This window comes from Corapipo altera, unplaced genomic scaffold (genome assembly GCF_003945725.1).
Source record: "Corapipo altera isolate COAL_440 unplaced genomic scaffold, ASM394572v1 1b, whole genome shotgun sequence".
Lineage (NCBI taxonomy): Eukaryota > Metazoa > Chordata > Aves > Passeriformes > Pipridae > Corapipo > Corapipo altera.
The window spans coordinates 17,024,435-17,045,131 of record NW_020884881.1 but is presented as its reverse complement, the minus strand read 5'-3'; the positions used below and the strand labels follow the sequence as shown (position 1 = coordinate 17,045,131).

General features: G+C 44.2%; 1 protein-coding gene across 1 annotated transcript; it reads left to right on the top strand.

Moving 5' to 3' along the window:
* Window positions 1–4: 4 nt before the first annotated feature.
* DHTKD1 (dehydrogenase E1 and transketolase domain containing 1) lies at window positions 5–16,935 on the top strand (the record flags this gene model as incomplete). The annotated part of the gene is made up of 17 exons (XM_027640029.1): window positions 5–143; window positions 2,183–2,338; window positions 2,803–3,014; window positions 4,614–4,808; window positions 5,129–5,398; window positions 7,285–7,456; window positions 8,973–9,171; window positions 10,018–10,330; window positions 11,390–11,474; window positions 12,104–12,243; window positions 12,615–12,765; window positions 12,969–13,075; window positions 13,687–13,851; window positions 14,243–14,325; window positions 15,156–15,325; window positions 15,851–15,936; window positions 16,382–16,935. Coding segments are annotated over 17 exons (2,745 nt in total), but the record flags the coding sequence as incomplete, so codon positions are not given.
* Between the last annotated feature and the right edge of the window lie 3,762 nt (window positions 16,936–20,697).

Below are 20,697 nucleotides of genomic sequence, written 5' to 3'. Positions count from 1 at the left end.
GGGGGGGGCCCGCGCCCTGCGCCGCGCTCTGCGCCCGCCCGGCCCGCAGCGCTGGTACCGCACCGAGCGCGGCGTCTACGGCTACAAACCCGGCAAGGCGGCGGCGCGGCGGGCGGCGGAGCCCCGCGGAGCCGGCAGAGCAGGTGGGACACCCCCGGCGCTGGGCTGGGCTGGGCTGCGCTGGGCGGCGGGGGCTGCCCTGCAGCGGGGACCGCGGGCCGTGAGGGGTCGTGCTGAGGGGCTCCGTGTGTTGTCCCCGCCGCCTCCCGTCCCCGCGGGGTCCCGGCGGGTCCCGCTCGCTCCCAGAGCCCTTGGTCGGGAAGCTTGTGGTGCCTGGCCCCGCGCCACCGGCAGCACCAGCTGCTGGAGTTACTTCAGCGGTTCGAAGTTGCTTCAGTTTTGCTGCCCTAGAAGTACCTCTGCCCCGCTCTTGTCGTTTTCCTTTTGTATTACGGTGCTTGAACTGGCCATATGGTTACCAATGCAGGTAACTCTCTCCCACAGCGGTAACTGTGATGATTTTAACTCAGAAATAAGTTGGAAACTTCTCAAGTTGGAGAAATACAGTGCAGACATATGATTTCAAATGCACAAAACTCTCCGAGGCAGGAGTGTGGTCCCTGCGATAACAAGGTGGGAGACTTCGGTAGGAATGGGCTCCACAGGACAAGAGAGACAAGGAGCTGCTGGAGAGGGTCCACAAAGCTGATGGGGGGTCTGGAACATCTCTCTGATGAGGAGACACTGCCGGAGCTGGGCTTGTTTAGTCTGGAGAACACTGAGAGGGGATCTCATCAATACACAGAAATATTTCCAAGTCGAGTGCCAGGAGGATGGTGCCAGAATCTTTTCAGTGGTGCCCAGCAACAGGACGAGGAGCAATGGTCATAAACTAAAACACAAGATGTTCCACCTCAACATCAGGAAGAACTTCTGTCCGTGGAGGGTGGCAGAGCACTGGAACAGGCTGCCCAGGGAGGAGAATGTCTCCTTCTCTGGAGACATTCCAAACCCACCTGGATGCGTTCCTGTATCACCTGCTCCAGGTGACCTGCCTTAGCAGTGGGGCTGGACTGGATGATCTCCAGAGGTCCCTTCCAAACATAATGATTCTAGGATTTTTGTGAATTAAGCCTGTTGGACAGAAGCAGGAGTGAAACAGGTTCGTAGCTCAGGGACACCAAGTCCTGTCACAAAGTATCCTCCTTGTTAATAGTTAACATATTTCTACATTACATTTTAAATGGCTTTCTTGCTGAGAGCATTGTGGGAAATGTTAGAGTTATGCTCTGGGTTATGTCCCCCTTGCAGAACCCACTACAGAAAAGGGCCTGTTTTGAATGGGCTGACTTTATGAACATAGTGGATGGAGCAGAATGTCAGCAATGGAAACACAAATGTCAGAGAAATAAATTAGTGAAATGGTCTCAGAAGTTCATTGTTTTGGAAAATGAAAGCTTTCAGACTTGAATACTGTCAGCACTTTATCAAGATGAAAAGCCCCTCCACACTAGGAATGGATTATAAACTGGTTCATATAATTAATTTGTAGCAGATTCTGCTTGCAGTGTATTTTATTGAGTGCAGTTTATCAGCCTGGCCTGTGGTCTGTGCTCAGTGACAGTAAGGTGTGTGTGTGACCTTTCAGCTGCTCGTTTGCCTGTGGTGATAATTTTTACCACATTTGGCTCAGTGCATCCTCTTGGCTCCTGCAGAAACAGCCTTTTTTTCTGAAGTCATGGGACCTGAATTATTGTTAAGACCCAATCCTCCTGTCATTCCAGCAAGGAACAGGGGAACATAAGTGATATGATTGAGTTGGCTTAGGAAATAATACTTTGTGTGCTGGTGATGTGCTGTTCTCAAGTTGGAGGCACCTGTTGTAAAGAGGTTTGAAGCAAAGTGAAGTAGTTCTGAATGTGTTTACAGGAGCCTAACTCATGAGGGGAGCCATGGGGAAAATCTAGAGCGTACTGGCTGGAAAACTGAATGGGTGAGCAGACTGAACAGTTTGCTGATGGACGTCCTGTAGGGTGATAAGGTGAAACCAACTGCTTAGATACTCTCTTTCCAGCCAGAACCTTGATAGTTGCCAGTGGACAAAACATTCCTGTGTTGGTGCTGTAAGTGGATTAAATGTGAGCACATGTGTGATGCTGTTCTGCTTTCTTTTTGCTCTCAGTTGACCATGCTCTGGCTCGTTTAATAACTGCATACGCTGAACACGGCCACAAAGCAGCCAAAATAAACCCCCTGTTTGCTGGCCAGGCTGTTATGAACATGGTACCTGAAATCCAACAGCTGGCTGAAGTTCTTCAAGGGCCTCTCGTTACTACAGGTAAGTCCACAGCCTGCTCACAGTGAGTTCTGTTCGTGGGTGGTTTACTGGGAGGCTGTGGGCTCTGGAAAAGCCAGATATTGAATGGTGGTTCAATCAGTAATGAACTTTTGGATGAGAAATTGTCAACTTCGGCCTGCTTATGTCTGTTGCAGAAATCACAGTGCAACGAGTGGCTGCCTTCTAACATCTTTGGAAATCAGGAAAAATTGTACTTGTTCTTACAGTTACTGATGTTAAACATTAATGTCTTGTTACTTTGATGATTTACATACTTAACAGTGTAGTGAAGCTGTCAAAGTACAGGGGCAGAAATCAAGACTTGTCTTTTCTTGTCTCTCTTAGACTGTTGCTGTGACCTTGAACAAAGGAGGGTCTCTCTCCATGCTCTGTTTTCTCCAAAACATGCTTTAGTGCTTCCCCTTCCTCCCCCAAAGTGACTAATAACATTTATTTGCCACCAGGACTTCTAAACATGGGAAAAGAAGAATCTTCCCTAGAGGATGTGTTGGCTTACCTTGACCATATATACTGCGGGCATATTTCCATAGAAACAAGCCAGCTTCCAACTTTGGAGGAGAGGGAATGGTTTGCTAAAAGGTTTGAAGAGCTAAAGCAAGAAGCATTTACACCTGAAGAGAAAAAGCATTTGTGCAAACTGATGCTGGAGTCCCAGGTACCTTGTTCCCCATTGCTGGATTGTAATAGAATCGTGGAATCTTGTCACGGATCCTTTACTGCTCTGGACTATATTCATGCAGGAAAAGAACAATCACTATCCTGAAAGGCTTTGACAGTGTGCAAGAGGAAGAGGTACAAGGTTTTGCAGTACACAAATGCAGCAATCTCACTGGAGTTTGTTGCTGAATTTACTTGGCAGCCATTATTGAAACAAAGAGCAGTATTTTGGTTTGTACAAACCCATGAGTAATCAGTCTTCAAAAGTGAGAGTCTGAGGCTAATGATCTGACAGCTCACTGAAATGTTACTGATGGGAACACAAGGCTGGGCAGAGCTCTGTGAAATCTTGTGTTCCAGTGCTGATCTGTTTTACTGGCTTTAAAGTGTGGTATCTCTCAAGGTTTTGGGACAAGAAATCACAGCTGGACTGAGGTGTTATGATAGAACACTGACAAATTTGCTTTTCAGGAAGGAACCTTTGTTCAGTGCATTCTGTGAGGAAATGAAATACTTATGTACTTTAAAAATGTTTAGAGAAAATTGATTCCAATACTTCTGTCCTGTGAAAAATTTTAATTTTTTCCCCTTTTCTTCCCATGCTATCCAGAAGGATGGAAAGGTAGAAGAGCAGGATCGGTGAAGGTTGGAAAGGTAGAAGAGCAGGATCTGTGAAACTGTCCCTGTTTCCAGTTTTCCAAGTGGAAGGAGTGTTAAATGTAATATTTACCAATGACTAAATAGAAGTATATGGCCCATTTTGTATTTTGTTGCCTCTTTGGAAGTTATAGGAATTTGACAGTGACACAAGAGGTTGATATTGGGACCCTATTTTGATTTCAGTATGACCAGAACTATACTAAGAGTGTAGAATTTAACCCTGACAGAAAAACTGCTTTTATGAGTGAATAATTTTGTATCATTTATTCCTTAGAACTGAATGTTGCTTAACTAGAGAGTGTTCAGCAGTTGGCTCTGATTTTTGGGTGTGGATCTGTCTTCTCAGTTACAGACTTCATTTATTTTCAGTCTTCTGCAAAACACTAAGTAAACTTCCAGTGCTTCCAAAACTTGGTCACTTATGAGAGCTGTCTAGGCACAGGTGAATGGAGTGAGAAGAAAATGAAATAAATACAGATTCATTTATTTTTCTTCTCTCAAGCATTCTAATCTGTGTACTAAGGACTGTGCCAAATATAAATCAAAGTGAAACACTGTGCTTCTTTAGCACTTTGTATCTCAAGATAGTTATGTTTTATACTGTAAAACAACACTATTCCTTAATTTCCACCTAAAACAGGTAAACTGTTATGTAATTTGTAAATTTTTCTGGTGCTACAGTTCTTCATACATATCCTTCCATGTTAGACAGAGAGAGTTTGGTCCTCAACCCAACATTTTTCTGCTTAGGAGGAGATAAGAGCTGATTTCTTATAGTCATCATAGCTTCTGGTCTCAGACTGTGTGGGTGGAGAGTGAGCCGAGACTTTGAAGGGGCGTTTTTAGCTTTGTGTGCCTTAAGGATACAAACCTAAACCCTAAACAGAAGACTGCTGCTTAAAATAGCCTAACACTGAAGTTGTCCTGTTTTCCACAGGAGTTTGATCACTTCTTAGCCACCAAGTTTGCCACAGTGAAGCGCTACGGCGGCGAGGGGGCAGAGAGCATGATGGGCTTCTTCCACGAGCTGTTCAAGATGTGTGCGTACAGCGGAGTGACGGATGTGGTTATTGGAATGCCTCACCGGGGAAGGCTTAATCTCCTCACAGGTCTGCTTCAGCTTCCACCCGAGGTAAGAGGTTCATAATCTCAGGAGCAGTTGCTTGATGCCTGGTTTATTTGTGGTGAAATAAACCCCCAAAAGTTCGTCGTGTTCTAAGTGCTGGAGCAATAAAAGTTAACCTGTGTGAGAGTGTTTTGCCCTCCTGTCAGCACTTCAGCCAACTGTCCACAGGAGGCTGTAAAAAGCACTCTAATGCAGGGCTTTCTGTGCTGTTATCAGAAGCATCCTTGTAATTTCAGGAGAAGGAGAGCATAGGGTTCAGTAAATGCTTTTCTTTCACCGTGTCAGTGAATCAGAAAAGGGTTTTGACCAAATCTGTTTCCATGCAGCTCATGTTCCGTAAGATGCGTGGTCTGAGTGAGTTCCCAGAGACTTCAGCAGCCATTGGGGATGTTCTCTCCCACCTGACATCTTCTGTAGACCTCGACTTTGGTGCCCACAGGCCTGTGCACGTCACCTTGCTGCCCAACCCCTCACATTTGGAAGCCATCAATCCAGTGGCTGTGGGCAAGACACGGGGGAGGCAGCAGACCCTGCTCGATGGAGATTACTCCCCAGACAGCTCTGCACAGCCTGGGGACAAAGTTATTTGCCTGCAGGTATTTTGCTCACAATTCCTAACTGATCTTTGTAAGACTTGCTGGACTAGAATGTGAACAGAAGTGTATATAGAAATATCAAAAAAACACTGATTTCATGTATAATGACAAGTACTGGGATCCTCTTTATGGGGAAAGAGGAGGGCAAGGAAGATTTCCAGGTGCCATATGTGATGATACTGGCATTTAAGCAACTGCACCTCTAAGATTTCTGAAGAACTGCTTCTGATATCTCCCTTTTTTAAAATAATACTCTGCATTGGGAGCCATGTGTGCCTTTCCTCACAGACTACTTTTGCATTTAAATTTTTTTGGAAATTCAGTGTGCTTAGAATATATGAGGACTATAAAACTCTTCTGCATGGAAACCTCTGCAGTGTTTAATTGCCCATCTCTGCTGAGAGTGGCTTATTTTTCACCTCACATACCTTAACTCTACTTCCTGGGCATCAGGCAACTACTGATGTTTATGATTTGAACTGAAATTTGAGAATAAGATCTCCCAGAAAGAAATTTCAAATTTGACATTCTGCTGTCAGGGTCACTGTTTAATGAATTAAACTCAATGGTGACCTTGCTTTTATGTCTTTTGCTAATGCAGCCCAGAAAAAAAAGACTGTCCTAGCAAAAACTGTCTCCATCTTTCTGGTAGAGTGAGGAAAATCCTACCTGCACCACATGAATTGGATCCTCTGGGGTTTGAGATGATATGAAGAGGCTTGTATAGCCACACTCTAGGTTTTACTAGGATGTGCTGGAGGCCATAAAGTTCTCTCAGATGTTTTAGGGTCTTCACTCAAATGCCATCACTGAGATACATGGCCTTCTTAGGCAGCAGAAGAAACCAGGAAGGAAAAGTGAAACCCCAGCACTTCAGGAGCAAGTGTAGCATGGCAAGGGATAGAGTGGGGGTACTGGGTTGTCTCTCTTGCAGTAGTTACCTTTGTTTTTCTGTGATACCTCTTAAAAACTGTATCAGAACTGTATAAAACCCAGTGCTGCCATTTCACTGTTTGCACCTCTACTGTCTTGCAGCTGTACTTGCACCTCAAAAGTCTCCTGAGGCTTGACATCACTATCCCATAGCTAGAAGGTAGAACTGTCCATAAGAAGGTACATAGATTTGCATAGGGACTTTGATCTGCAAAGGACTGAGTCTGCATTCTGAGGAAGCTGTGATCATATTCATCAATGGAGAACTATCTCTAGTTTTGAAACACTGGAATGCTAAATGATACTCATGCTGGTATCTCTAGCCTTTTTGGAAATCTGGTTTGGACATCACAGTGGACTCCCCTCCCCTTCCAAAGTATTTTTTTATTTGCAACATTTATTTGCTATTCCTATTTTGAAATGTAGCTAAGAATTTAGGTTTTATTTCCTTCTGAAAGCTTTTATTTGCTTTTGAGTGCTTCAGTTAATTTTCCTCTTGTTTTTTTCCTGTTGTGTCTGTTCTTGTCTTTGTTTGGTGAGGTAGGAGTATGCATAAGTCCCAGTTCACCCAAATTCAGCAAAGAGTGCTGAATTTGTTCAGGGGTCAGGGACTTGCTGCTGACTGCTGCAGCTTTGCCATAGCCAGGACACTTGCAGTCTCCTGGACACTGGTGGGTTAGTTTTAGGAGTTTATAAGTCAGTTCTAGGTAGGAATTACATCAGGCAGTCATGTATGCACGTTGGCTGCTATGGCCTTTTGTTAGTGATAAGGTAATATAAAGTCTCAAATCATGAAAACAGTAGTCTGAAAGGTTTTAAGAAGTGGGTCCAGCTGGAACAGTATCTGTTCCATGTACTCAATTTAAAGGTGTTGCTTAATGAGTTACAGTTTTGATTTTGCTGTTCCTCCAGTATTTCCTAATGAGACTTTTCCATCTTCTTCCCTAATGTAGGTTCATGGCGACGCTGCTTTCTCTGGGCAAGGGATTGTTCCTGAAACACTGACCCTCTCTAATCTACCACATTTCAGAGTTGGTGGGAGCATCCACTTGATAGTTAATAACCAGCTGGGCTATACCACTCCTCCAGAGCGAGGAAGGTCGTCCCTGTACTGCAGTGACATTGGTATGTGGAGCTGAATCAGGAGGAGAATTGTCTGTTGTGTCAGAAAGGATTTTTAACTTCAGTGTGGATATGTGCTGTGCTGTGGGCTTTTTATAGCAAGTCCCTATCAACTCTGGGGAGTTGTGCTAATATAGCTCCAGTTTCATGATAGTGTAGAAATTAAAATTATTATCGATTATTTCCTCCTACTGGCAACAATTCAGATGCTAAAAATATGCCCTCCCCCATCTGCCTTATGGCAAAGACTAAACACCAAGGGAAAACCTGATCACATTTTCACGGGATGTTATGAAATATTTGCAAGATTACTGTGAAGTCTCTGTAACTCGTTTAATTTCTGTCATGTCATTGACAGCTTTCAAAAAAGTGTTGCGATGGAGTGTGTATTTTAAATACATCTTGTTAAATTTCATCAAAATCACCCCAGTGTGTTTTCTGAGCAAGATTTATAGGTCAGATACTCCTTCATTTTTCTGTTGTGCTTGTTGTCAGGTGAGCTCGTTGAGCTTTTAATGGAAAGATGAGGCTCAAGACCTTTCTAAGCTTAAACTAGAAGTCTTTTGTTTTGGACTGATCTTTCTTAGTGATAAACAGATATATTATCAGTAGGATTAGAGACTTAGTAGTAAATTCTCTTGTGTATGTCACTTATAACTAAAAATATACTTTCGTATGTTTCTAAGACTTAACATTAAGTATTTGTGTTTGTTTTATGGTTTCATCAAACCAAACAGGTAGATTCATTAATCTGGTAAGGTAGATAGCATATGTTATTACTACTTTTCCCTGGGCTGGTTTTGTCTTATGGGTTTTGTTGGTTGTTGGGTTTTTTTCCTCCATCCTCAATTTTCCTTTCTTCTTACCTGTCAGTGAGGTAGGGAAGATGTTACCATTTGACTTTCAGGATTTCACTGAGGAGGGAAACTTGACACAGGTCAGGAATGGCTGAAATATCTTAATTTCCCAGAATTTGGGCATATAAAGTACAGGGGGAGCACTGTTGCTGGGAGGATTTGCAGCCAAATTGTCATACAAGGGAAGGTGTTGATACATTTGAATTTTGCAGTGTTTTCTTTAATGAAGAAACCTCTCTGGAACAGGGGACAAGGGAGAAGGTTGTTTCTGGCCTGTATGAAATCGCAGTAGTGATAGGATAGGAAGGAAATAAAATTTAATTTTTGTTTGAAAGAGGAGCGATCAAATAGTTCTCTCCCATTCTCTGCAGACTTTCAGATCCATAACATTCAGGAACTGTGTATAGAAAGTCCTCTGGGAATTTAGTGCTTGTGAAGAAGTTGTGTTTAAACTGTCACAAATACAAGAGGTTGGGCTAATTGTACTGTCTCTCAGGGAAGACTCCTCTCCTTACCCCAGCTCCCATCACAAAGATAATCTGTTGTTCATTTGGTGTTACGTTCACTTCACATGAGTTGTCTGTAATTTCAGCAGAGTAGGTGTCTGTTTTCTCTGGAAGGGGTTTTGTGTGATTACTGTTATGTTCTGAATCCCTGGGCAGGTAAGATCATTGGGTGTGCAGTTATCCACGTGAATGGGGATGATCCTGAAGAAGTTGTCCGTGCCACACGCCTGGCCGTCGAGTACCAGCGCCAGTTCCGCAGGGACGTCATCGTAGACTTGCTGTGCTACAGGCAGTGGGGCCACAACGAGCTGGATGAGCCCTTCTTCACCAACCCCTGCATGTACAAAATCATCAGGTAAGGGAGGGTTCCACCACCTCATGGGGAACCCAAAATGTGCTTGGGTCTACACCAACTCAGTATTGCTGCTGCAGCAGAAGTTTCTGTGTAATTAAGATCCTCCACCATATGGACAGGTCTTCATGTAAGTGCAGCTACACTGTCAGCAGCCCTTGACTGAGGTGTGACTCTGATAATGAGATGTTAATGGGGGTAATCACTAGTGTTGGCTCTTAAATATGCCTCTTGGAGCACACAGCTCTTGGATTTCAAATTCGTGACCATTAGTAATCAGGAGGCAAAGTTGTCTTCTGGGTGCCAAGGGGAAGCGTGGATAATGTGGGAGAATGGGCAGGAAGCCAGTGTGATGTTTGTCTTGTCTTTGCCTGGTCCTGCTGGGACTCATCTTCATGAGCATTTAAATGTATTCAGATCCCATCCTTATCCCCAAAGCAAAATACACAAAAATTTACTGGCCTGCGAATTCTGGTGGTTTAGGCAAAGCATTTATAGAATGGATGGCTTGATTCTCATCTAATGCTGGAGTCCTAGTGTGAATTTCTCTGAAGAAAATATGCATGGTAACACGGAAGGATATTGGACTCGTTTTTACCTGTAACTGCCAACTCTAGGCACCTTTTTTTTTTATTTTTTAAATAAAAGACTGTAAAACACATATCCAAGAGAACTGTTATCTTTCTGAAAATCCCAGGAAAGCAGACTTGATGCAAATGACTGTAATGCACCAGGACACCATTTATTTTAGTTTTCCACGGTACCTGGCTGTAGTAAGGTGGTATTTTCTTGTTCTTTGACAGTGTTTTCAGATTTCATCTCTATGGGGTTTGATTCCCTCCCTGACAGATCCCGTAAGAGTATCCCGGACACGTATGCAGAGCACTTGACAGCTGCTGGGCTCATGACTGAGGCTGAAGTGTCCGAGATGAAGACGACGTACTTTTCCAAACTCAACGACCACCTTGCCAACATGACGTCGTACAGCCCACCTGCCACCAACCTGCAGGCTCACTGGGAAGGCTTCGTGGAGCCTTCTGCTAAAATCACCACCTGGGACACAGGGATGCCTGTGCCACTGCTGCAGTTCATTGGAGCCAAGTCTGTGGAGGTGCCCGAAGAGCTCCAGATGCACAGCCACCTCCTGAAGACCTACGCGCAGGTCAGTAGAGGGTGGTGATGTTTCTGGTCCCATTGCTCAGAGGTACGGCCTGTTACAGGAAAAATCTGAACACAGTAAGACTGCCAGTTAGAGAGTAGCATGGTATTCTCTAGGAAAAAAACCAGCTCACTGTTTCAAGGCTTGGATTATGCCATTTTTTCTCCAGGTTTGAAGAAAGACGTGTCTTCTCCTCCCAGATCTGACCATATACATTATTTTGTTATTTCAACAATGATTTGTTGCAATGAAGAAAAAAACTTATAGAAAATAGTTTATTATTCTTACAACTAATAGAAACTGGTATGATAAATGACTAAGTTTTATATACTTTATGATTAGAATCAGTATTTTGTGAGAGAATGAGTCAGGAACCTGGTAATCGTGTACACAGTTTCCACAGCCAGTAGTGAGTGTTTTATGGTTTATATATATAAACATCAGACAACACGTGGCCGAGTTTGACAGCCAGGGTTTGATAGCTCCTAAGTTTGTGTTTGGTTTGGCTTGGTTTGGGGTTGTGAATGTTTCCCTCTGATGAATGATGAGCATGTGCAGGTGTCTGGTTGGCAGCTGTGAGAGGCTGTGAGTTGATTATTTCAGAAGGCTGATGTTCTTGTCTTCCCAGCCCAAGGCAAGAATTTCACAGCTGGGTGTGATCATTTGTCTGCAGTTCTGCAGGCCAGAACAGGGACGAGTTCTGGAGACTGAAATACTTACACCCGTCATCTTTCATCATTGCTAACCAGACAGACTCAAAATTCTGTCAAGACTACACTCTCTGCTGTGATTTTATATTTTCAGACTAAGATTAATTTGTCAGTCCAGTTTGTTGACTGGTAGGTGAACACGTGGATCATCCATGGTTTTGTGGCCCTCAGGCAACCTTCAGGATGTGCTTAAATAAGACTGTGTATTCCAGTCCAACCTAAGCTGGCTGCAGGAATGTAGCATTTCTCTCCATATTTTTTTCCTAGCTTCTGTTATTGGTCTGTGCCACCGAAAGAGCTACAGATGAAAAAAGGCAAAATAGTAACTTTTCCTTGTTCTTTACTTGTTTAGTCAAGAGTTCAAAAAATGGAGGAAGGAAGAAAGCTGGACTGGGCAACAGCTGAAACTTTAGCATTTGGTTCTCTGCTGAGCCAAGGTAAGAGGTGACAGCAGACAATAAAATACTTTTGCTTTAATGTCAATAAAAGATAACATTAGACCTGTTAGGTGTTTCTAAGTAAAAAGATTGATATGTATAAATTTGAAAATTTGCAGGAGAAGGTAATTATGAATCCTGTATGTCACTAATATTTGTAGATTAAGTCCTAAATGTCTTCAAAGAATTGTTGCTTTCTATCACTCCCCAAAAATATTTGTGCATAGAGCTAAGCATGTGAGCAATGCACCTGAAATCAGTGGGGCTCCCACGTACACTGCTTTATGCTACTGTTTCTTTTCCCTCCTCTCTTGCCTGAATTCATTATCTCCATTTGCCTGTGATGCAGAATGCATGTTTTTTGCAGTTTGCTTCAGTAAATTGAACCATGTACCCCAAAATGATTCTTGGCTGCAGGGAGGAGAGAAGAGAAATGTCAGAGCATCTCTGTCCTTGTGAGTTGGAGCTGCTGCGGGTTAAGAATTTAATCTCAGATTTGATGTTGCTAATGAGAGAAATGCAAGAAGAGACAGAACAAGAGATGTAATATTTTGGACTTGGAGAGTTGTTTCGCATGTTTCCTTTTTACATGACTTGCTAATTCAGTGTTTTCTTTATTGCTTGGCAAGGGTTTAATATCAGACTAAGTGGACAAGATGTTGGCAGAGGAACCTTCAGCCAACGACACGCGATGTTGGTTTGCCAAGAGACAGATGACACCTACATTCCTCTGAATCACATGTCCCCAGACCAGAAAGGTTTCCTAGAGGTGGGTTCTGTGGTCCACAAGACCACCTTCTTCCTGTTGTGCTGAAGCAATGCACGTTTTAAGGCTGCTGGGATACATGTAGGTAGCTTGTATGTTCTGGCAAACACCAGATACAGGGACAAGACAACTGTCAGGGCACTCCTGTTCTTTGTAGTTACAAACGACAACTTTAACAAGGGGTTTTGCTTTTCTTTGAGAGATCAGGTATTATTCTTTGTCTTCAGCCAAAAGCAAAACAGAGGTGACCATCAGTTGCCTTTAGCAGTGCACGTCCTCAGTGTGCCCCACACTGAAGTGCCTGGTTCTGAGGGTTCTTAACCCTGGGTTGTCTTCTTCCTTGCCTGCCCCTCCCAACAATTTCCTTTTGTTAGGTGAGTAACAGTCCCTTGTCTGAAGAAGCTGTGCTTGGTTTTGAATATGGAATGAGCATTGAGAGCCCCAAGTTACTGCCAATTTGGGAAGCTCAGTTTGGAGACTTCTTTAATGGAGCCCAGATAATATTTGACACTTTCATCTCTGGAGGTAAGTGTACGAGGAGATAATATATGTAAAAATGAATCATTTGTACTATGCACATTTTTAGAAGATCCAGCATGCCAGCAGCATGTTTCAGGCTTGTATTTAATGATGCGAAAATCAGCTAGTCTTTTTTGCTGAGTAGTTTCTGCAAAGTAATGTGTTCTGTGGAAATCATTCTTCCCTTCCTCCTCATTCTGTGTTTCCAGGTGAGGCCAAATGGCTTCTGCAGAGTGGGATAGTAATTCTTCTTCCCCATGGCTATGATGGTGCAGGCCCTGAGCACTCGTCCTGCAGGATGGAACGGTTCTTGCAGGTACCCACCACCCCTTTTGGGGTCACATGTCCCCCAGCACAGCACTGGCAGTCAGTGCTCTGGGAGTTGTGCTGCAGAAATGCAAAGCAGGGATTCCTGGTGTACCTGCTCTGGTGCAAGACTGTGATGGAACCTTGTGATAAGTGCTTGTGGTTCCTGTTGCATCTGTCCTCTAAACACAGATCATACAAACAGAAGGCTGCACACTATTAAATAACAGTGAATCTGTGGCACATTTTAAAAAAAACCACCTTAAAATCATTGTTGTCCCCCTGTGACTGTAGTAAGTAAATGAAAGCTGTTTCATCTAAGTAAAGGAAGAGGGTTGGAGCATTTTAGAGAGATGCTGCCACTCTCATGAAGAAGTCGTGACCTGTTAAAAAATCTGTCATGGCCTGGTTGCAGTGTGCTAGAAGGAGGCATTCAGATGTAATCTTACCAGTTGAATGCTAAAGCCATTTCTTCTCTGAAGTTCTTCCCTTGCAATCATCTGAATTGGGATATTTGTTCACCTCTTCCTATACAGGTCTGTGTGTCTTGTGTGCCTGGATTTTTTTCTTGCATATTTGTCTCACTGCTTTCTTTGGCATTGCTATGTCCCCCCTGTACAGATGTGTGACAGCTCAGAAGAGGGAGTTGATGGGGACCAGGTCAACATGTCAGTTGTCCATCCCACCACCCCAGCACAGTATTTCCATTTACTCCGGAGGCAAATGGTCCGAAACTTCAGGAAACCTCTCATTGTTGCATCTCCCAAAGTGTTACTCAGGCTCCCAGTAAGCTGAAAAATACCTTTTCTGGTTTTTTGGGTTTTTTGATTCTCTTCTTCCTACTCTTTTGTGTTCTCTTCCCCTTTCTTTTTGTTGTTTTTCTGTGTTCTCTGATCTCTGCTTTAGGGTCAAATCAGTGGGATTTTTCCTGTTTGGGACTGAATGGATTGAGGGTTAAAGCTGAGTGGAGGTGAGCTAGAAGTAGGGTTGATTCTAGGTCTGACAGTATTCTTGGGAAGCTTATCATTCCACCTTTCGTTGGGATTGGGAATGGGAATAGGAGGGGGAGGGAAGGCTATATTTTGTACTTACCAAAACCCTGTCTCAGTATTCTTTCTGACTCTGGCCTAAGGGAAAGGTAGCAAGACTTGGTAACTTCCAGCTCTTTCTCATGCAGGCTGCTGTATCAAGTTTTGAAGAAATGGCCCCAGGGACAACATTCAAGCCTGTCATTGGTGATTCCTCAGTAGATCCTAAAAGGTAGCTTTACTTGCTTAGAGGAGAAGCTCAGAAGGGATGTCCTGTCCCTTTCTCCTACCTAACACCTCAAATTTGAAGTGGTAGGAAAGAGGTGACTTTGGGGGACAAATGCTTTTTTGTAGTTGGTGACTTAGTTTTACTTGTTCCTCTCCTTTTCTTCTGGTAATTGTTGGTAGTTACCATACCTGTCTGCAAAACAGTGAGGTGTTCAGGCAGGTGGCCCTTGCCCCCACAGGGAGGTTGTACCTGCAGTTACTTACCTGATGGGCACTATTCTGCACCATGTTTCTTGGCTGACAGTCACTGGGAGCAGCTGTTACACAAATTATAGATTCATTTATGTTGGAAAAGACCCTCAAGATCATGAAGTCCAAACTTTAACCCAGCACTGCCAAGTCCATGACTAAACCATGTCCCCAAGTGTCACATTTAGACTTTTAAATACCTCCAGGGATGGTGATTCCACTGCTTCCCTGGGCAGCCTGTTCCTGTGCTTGATCCTTTCAGTGAAGAAGTTTTTCCTGATATCCAATCTAAACCTCCTCTGATGCAACTTGAGGCCATTTCCTCTTGTCCTGTTGTGTGTTGCTTGGCAGAAGTAACTCCACCTGTCTACAACCTCCTTCTAGGCAGCTGTAGAGAGTGAGAAGGTTGAAGGGGAGTGGGAGGCAATGGAAGTCAATTCTTTGAAATGATGGTCTAGGGAAGCAATTCAGCTTCATAAAGTTGTCTTTGAAGTTTGGCTGGTTGTATTTGTTGGAAGTGTGAAGCTGTTCTGCATCGAGTTTCTGTAAAACCCTGAACTTGGAAACATTCTTGGTTTTGTTCAGTGTCACCCAAGTGGTGCTGTGTTCTGGAAAGCATTACTATGCTCTGGTGAAGCAAAGAGAGACACTGGGAGAGAAGCAGCACAACACAGCTATTCTGAGACTTGAGGAGCTCTGTCCTTTCCCCCTGGAGGCTCTACAGCAAGAGTTGAGCAAATACAGCCAAGCAAAAGGTCAGCCAGACTTTTACCTTTGTGTTTCTGGTGTCTTTGAAGTATTGAACTGAATCTGTTGCCTGCCTTTTAGGATAAAGAGCTGTAATGGCTTTTTCCACTTTGCTCTTCCCCTCGTACATCCAAGTGTTTCTGGAGTGGGATAATGCAAATGTTTGTCTTGTGCTAAAAGAACTTGTCTCTTTGCTATTGTCTCTCTGCTTCCAAAAAGTAGGACTGAAAATCAGAGTGAGCTATTTGGGATGTTTTTTGCACTGGTCTTTGCAGTCCAGTCCTTTAAGTAGTTTTTGAAAACAGCAGTAGAAAAACTGAATATACACACAGTGTACCCCTGTGGTGGACACACTTTGGGTTTGAATTCAGCAAGCTGGGACTGGCAAGGGAATTCAATCTAGCAAGCCTTCATTTTAGAGGTAGTGCCAAGGCAAAAAAGGTAGACGTGCTAAAAAAAGAAAAAACTGTCCTCTTTGAGCTGCTGAAAAGATAAATGTGTGCATTTGTAATGTACCCTTATCCTTCCTTTAGTCTTCATCTGGAGTCAGGAAGAACCACAGAACATGGGTCCATGGTCCTTTGTGTCACCACGGTTTGAAAAGCAGCTGGGGCTTAAGGTAAGATGTCCACAGGTGTTATGAAGTTCAAAGTTCTCCTTAAATGCAAAATTCTGTGGTGCTTACACAAAAACCTAATCCTGATGCCTAAACCAAATACATGTTCTAATTTAAGCTGCTTCTGCTCTTTATAGCACCATTGGTGATGGGCAAGACTAGAGCCTTATTTTACTCTGTGTTTAATCCAAGTAGATAGGATAATGAAAGATCCCAGGTAGGAAACAGCATGCTTGGAGTAGGAGAAGAATCCAAAGCTGCCATTTGCTCTGGCATATCATGCACTATAATGTCCTTTGAGCCACGGCCTGTGGGAGATGGAGGACAACTTCCTGCATTACTTCCAGCTGGTGATACGTGCCAGCAGATATCCCCATGGCATCAGGACCTCAAGATGCAACCCTGTTCCTGTGCTTCATTGATCATTTCCTCCCAACTCCAATTTCAGCTCCACCTTGTGAGCAGACCTCCCCTCCCAGCCCCAGCTGTTGGCATTGGAACCCTTCACAACCAGCAGCAGGAAGACGTTCTGAGGAAGACATTTATCTAAGTTTTCAACAGACAGACTGCTCCTGCTGCCAGTTATGTTTGGTGCCTCCTCCTGTGAAGAAGAACAAAGGCCAGATCCTTAAGACTCTTGGTTCTCCAAAACGGAAACCAGAAAAAGGGTGGAATCAGTTTGATAATGATGAAGAAATTTTTTCATGTAGGGGAATACCTAATGATGAGAAAGGATGCCTGTTACTCTTGATACTTCTTGTTCTCTTGTAGTATTTTCTACAAAACATCTTTTTAAAGTTAAAACCAAAATCCATTCTAGGGGACAGATTGGTGAGGTGACTATATAATGCCTTATATCACACTGCTTATCTGCACTTTACAGTTCCCGAGATGGTGCATGTGTGGAAACAGGCTCTGTTTCTTCTGTTTTCACATAAGTGTTAGCCATGTTTGGTCAAATAAATGCTTCCCCATGCCTGGGAATGAGCCATTTCTGTAGCAGAGTGTTGTGAATTTTCCCCTTTTTCTTTTCCTGTGGGCCAGGAATGAAATCTATTGTGGCTGTTGGTGCTCTTATCAGTGCCTGAGTTGTTAAAGCAGGATTCTGGGGGGAAACCTTGCAGGATGACTCCTGAAGGCTTCAGGCACCACTGTTTTTCTCATCTGGAGGGTGAGAAACTCTGAAGGAAGGTTTCAGCATAGCTGTCATCTGGGGAAAGGAAAGAAACCAATCTTAATTGAGAAACAGAGGATAAATGACCAAAACATTGAGAGTAAGCAGGAGAATAATGAAGCTGGATGGAAGAGGGAGGTAAAATCTGGCCAGGCAGACCCCAGTGTTGACTGCCCCACAGCAGCATTCCCATCCAAATAGGAGTTTTCCCAGCATTTTTTTTTTTCAGGTTTCAGTGTAAAGTTGGCATCTCCCTACTCCTCTCCAGGTTACCTGGGGGAGCATGGTTGAGTAATCCAAACTCATTGTGAGCCAAAGACTTCTCTGAAAAGAAGCAAGTGGGGTTTAACCAGCACTTCCAAACAGAAAGTCATGGCAGGTGAGGGCAGATCTCAGGCAGGGTGTGCATTCAGCTGGGGAGGCAGCTCCCAAAAATCATCTCTGAAGCCTGCTTTGCTGTTTCGTTCTAGTTCATTCACACATTCACTCATTAACTCCATATGACCCAGAAATAACCTCTGGAATCCCTCTTCTGTGGGGTTTCACGTCACTGCTTTAGCACATCCATCCCTGTGATGTGAAATCATGTTTCTCCCACTTTGCTCCAGCAAACTTCACAACTTCTTACTCATCCTGAACAGCTTTATCTAATCAAGGCGTATTCTGGTTTAAATTTCTGCTGATGAGTAGAAAAAGGAGGCTGAAGAGAAACATTGCTTTGGCTGCAGCTGTAGCCGAGGAAGTTGTAGAGCACAATCACCAGCCTTGACTGGTGATTACATAAACTCACATTTTTTTTTCACTATGACAGGGCACACAAGGGAAGAACAGACCCTGTGTTTTGAGTTTCACGTGGCCCAAACGTGACCTTGCTGTGCACCACTCCCCCACAGGCTGTGCAGGTCAGGTTATCCAACCAAGCAAAGGATGCTCGGGTGCTCCAAGCCTGTTTGATGCTCCTGGTGGGAGACACAGCTACTTCTGCAGAGCTGCTCAGCTCAGTGCCCCTGCTCAGCCTTGGTGTGCCATGGAGCTCCCCAGGGATACCGGGGTGGGAAGGGAGAGCTCTCCTCGGCATTGCTGACGCAGACTGCCTGCAGAACACTGCTCTTCCATGATGGCTAACAGCTCCCAGGAGCATCACAAAGCACTTGCTGACTTAGGGGCTTACACTGTTTCTCCCATCGATTTTGGATGCACACAAGGCTGTTTTCCATCTGTGCACCATGCTCTGCTCTGCAGGTAGGTGTGGCTCTGCCTGCATGGGGCTGGAGTGCTTTTGCCAAAAAGCATTTGGGAAAAGAAGCAGAAATTAGAATTACAGAGTCATAGAATATTCTGAGTTGGAAGGGACCCACACAGATCACTGAGTCCTACTCTTGGCCCTGCACAGGACAACCCCAAAACCACACCATGTGCCTGAAAGCGTCCAAATGCTTCTTGAACTCTGTCAGGCTTGGGGCTGTGACCACTTCCCTGGGGAGCCTGTTCCAGTGCCCAACCACCCTCTGGTTGGAGAACCTTTTCCTTGCAAAAACCCCAGGGGTGAGCACTGCTTGACAGCAGGAGCAAGTTTCCTGAGTGTGCAGGAAACAACTCAGGGAAGTGCCAGATGCAATGGCACACAAATTTGGTGAGTGGCTCACAGAGCTGGTCCCAGTCCTTGGACAGCAGAACGTTGTGGGTTATTAACACAAGGAGAAGTGAAGCTTTGTGTGCTGTTAGGTAGCAAAGGAGCTGACTGAAAAGAGAGAGTGTTACAAGGCTTGTGCATTGTGGTGTGTCAGCATTTTCAGAGAAGTGTGAGAACAGAAGAGAAAAAAAGCACTGAAGGAATGAGCTCTTAGGTTGAGCAGCTCATTCAAAGCAGCAGAAACTCTCGGTGACAGGAGGAAGACACATCAGGAGAACAAATATTTTAAAACTTGTTTTTTAATAACGGGGATGTTAGTTTAGATTTGAAAAATCTAACCTGAATTTTGAAGGTTCAAAGTTCTGAACACAGTAGTATTTTGAATAAGCAAAGAAAACAATACTGCATTTGGATTTTTTTTTTTTATTTCTGTCACTGAGAACCCACTCGTGAGTGACACAGAAATATTTGTTCAGCACACCTGAGGTGGTGCATCTGTGTCAGTATGGACTAAAGAAACCTCATGGACTTTTTATCAATCACCACAACAAGGGCCAGTGACTTAGGACAGTTTGCTGTGAGAAGTGAGCCAACAAGACCTATAGAAGTTCATTAAATTAAGATAAGTATGGCTAAAATTCTGAACAAAGGGCAATTACAAGAAATTTCCTGAAACTCAGCTATTAACCCAGCAATTATTTGGAGATTATAATCTACAAGTAAGATGCCAGGCCCATTAATTATGGGCATTTGTCAAACTATTCAAGAACTATGGGTGAAAGTAATTGCTGCAGAACTGCTCATTAGTATTTGTAAAATTATGACAATATAAACTGGAAGAAAAAGCTTTTTGAAGTGATTTCAGATAAGGGAGGCTATTGAACAAAATTGTTTAAAGATATTGTAGCATGGTCTTGGTTCAGAGAATTTCTCAGGGAATGCAGACTGCAAACCAATATATAGATTCAAGTTTGTGAAAGAGCCCTAACCCTTTACATATCTCATGTTCATTCTTAGTACCTTCACCTAACACAGGAAGAATACAAGCCTGTGCATAGGGTGGGTTACCGAGAATAAATACTATTTTAAATTGTCGAAACTTAAATGCAGTAAATTTTGATAATCCTAATTTTACAGACCACTGGCTACTGTAACTAAGGGCTCTGAAGAAGGTACTGGGTTTAGTGGTACTGGAATGGGTATCATACCTGTTGCCAGTCAAGTCTCCATTGTCAGGTTCAATTCACAGGATCGATTAGGTTGGAAAAGACCTCTGAGATCATCGAGTCCAACCTGTGACCGAACACCGCCTTGTCAACCAGACCAGGGCACTGAGTGCCACGTCCAGTCTTTCCTTAAACTCCTCCAGGGACGGTGACTTCCCCACCTCCCTGGGCAGCCCAATCCAATGTCTAATCACCCTTTCTGTGAAGAAATTCTTCTTAATGTCCAACCTAAACCTCCCCTGGTGCAGCTTGTGACTATGTCCTCTTGTCCTGTCGCTGCTTGCCTGGGAGAGGAGCCCGACCCCCACCGGGCTACACCCTCCTGTCAGGGAGTTGTAGAGAGTGATAAAGTCACTCTTGAGCCTCCTTTTCTCCGGGTTAAACACCCCCACCTCCCTCAGCCTCTCCTCATAGGGCTTGTGCTCCAGACCCTTCCCCAGCTCTGTTGCCCTTCCGTGGACACGCTCCAGAGCCCCGATGTCCTTTCCCCCTGAGAAACTACCACATCCATCCGCCGACACGGGTGGATTGGGGTATTAATAAAACACTCCGGCAACAAAACCACTAAACCTGTGGTTTCCACATGAACACTGCTGCACCAACAGCACCGAGGACACCTCCCCAAAGCGCCTGGGGTCCGAGAAGTGTCGAAAGAAGGACGGGGAGCTTCCCGCCCTCAGGAGAAGCCGAGGTGTGGCTGTGCGGGGCCGCCCCCGCCCCTCGCGGCGCGC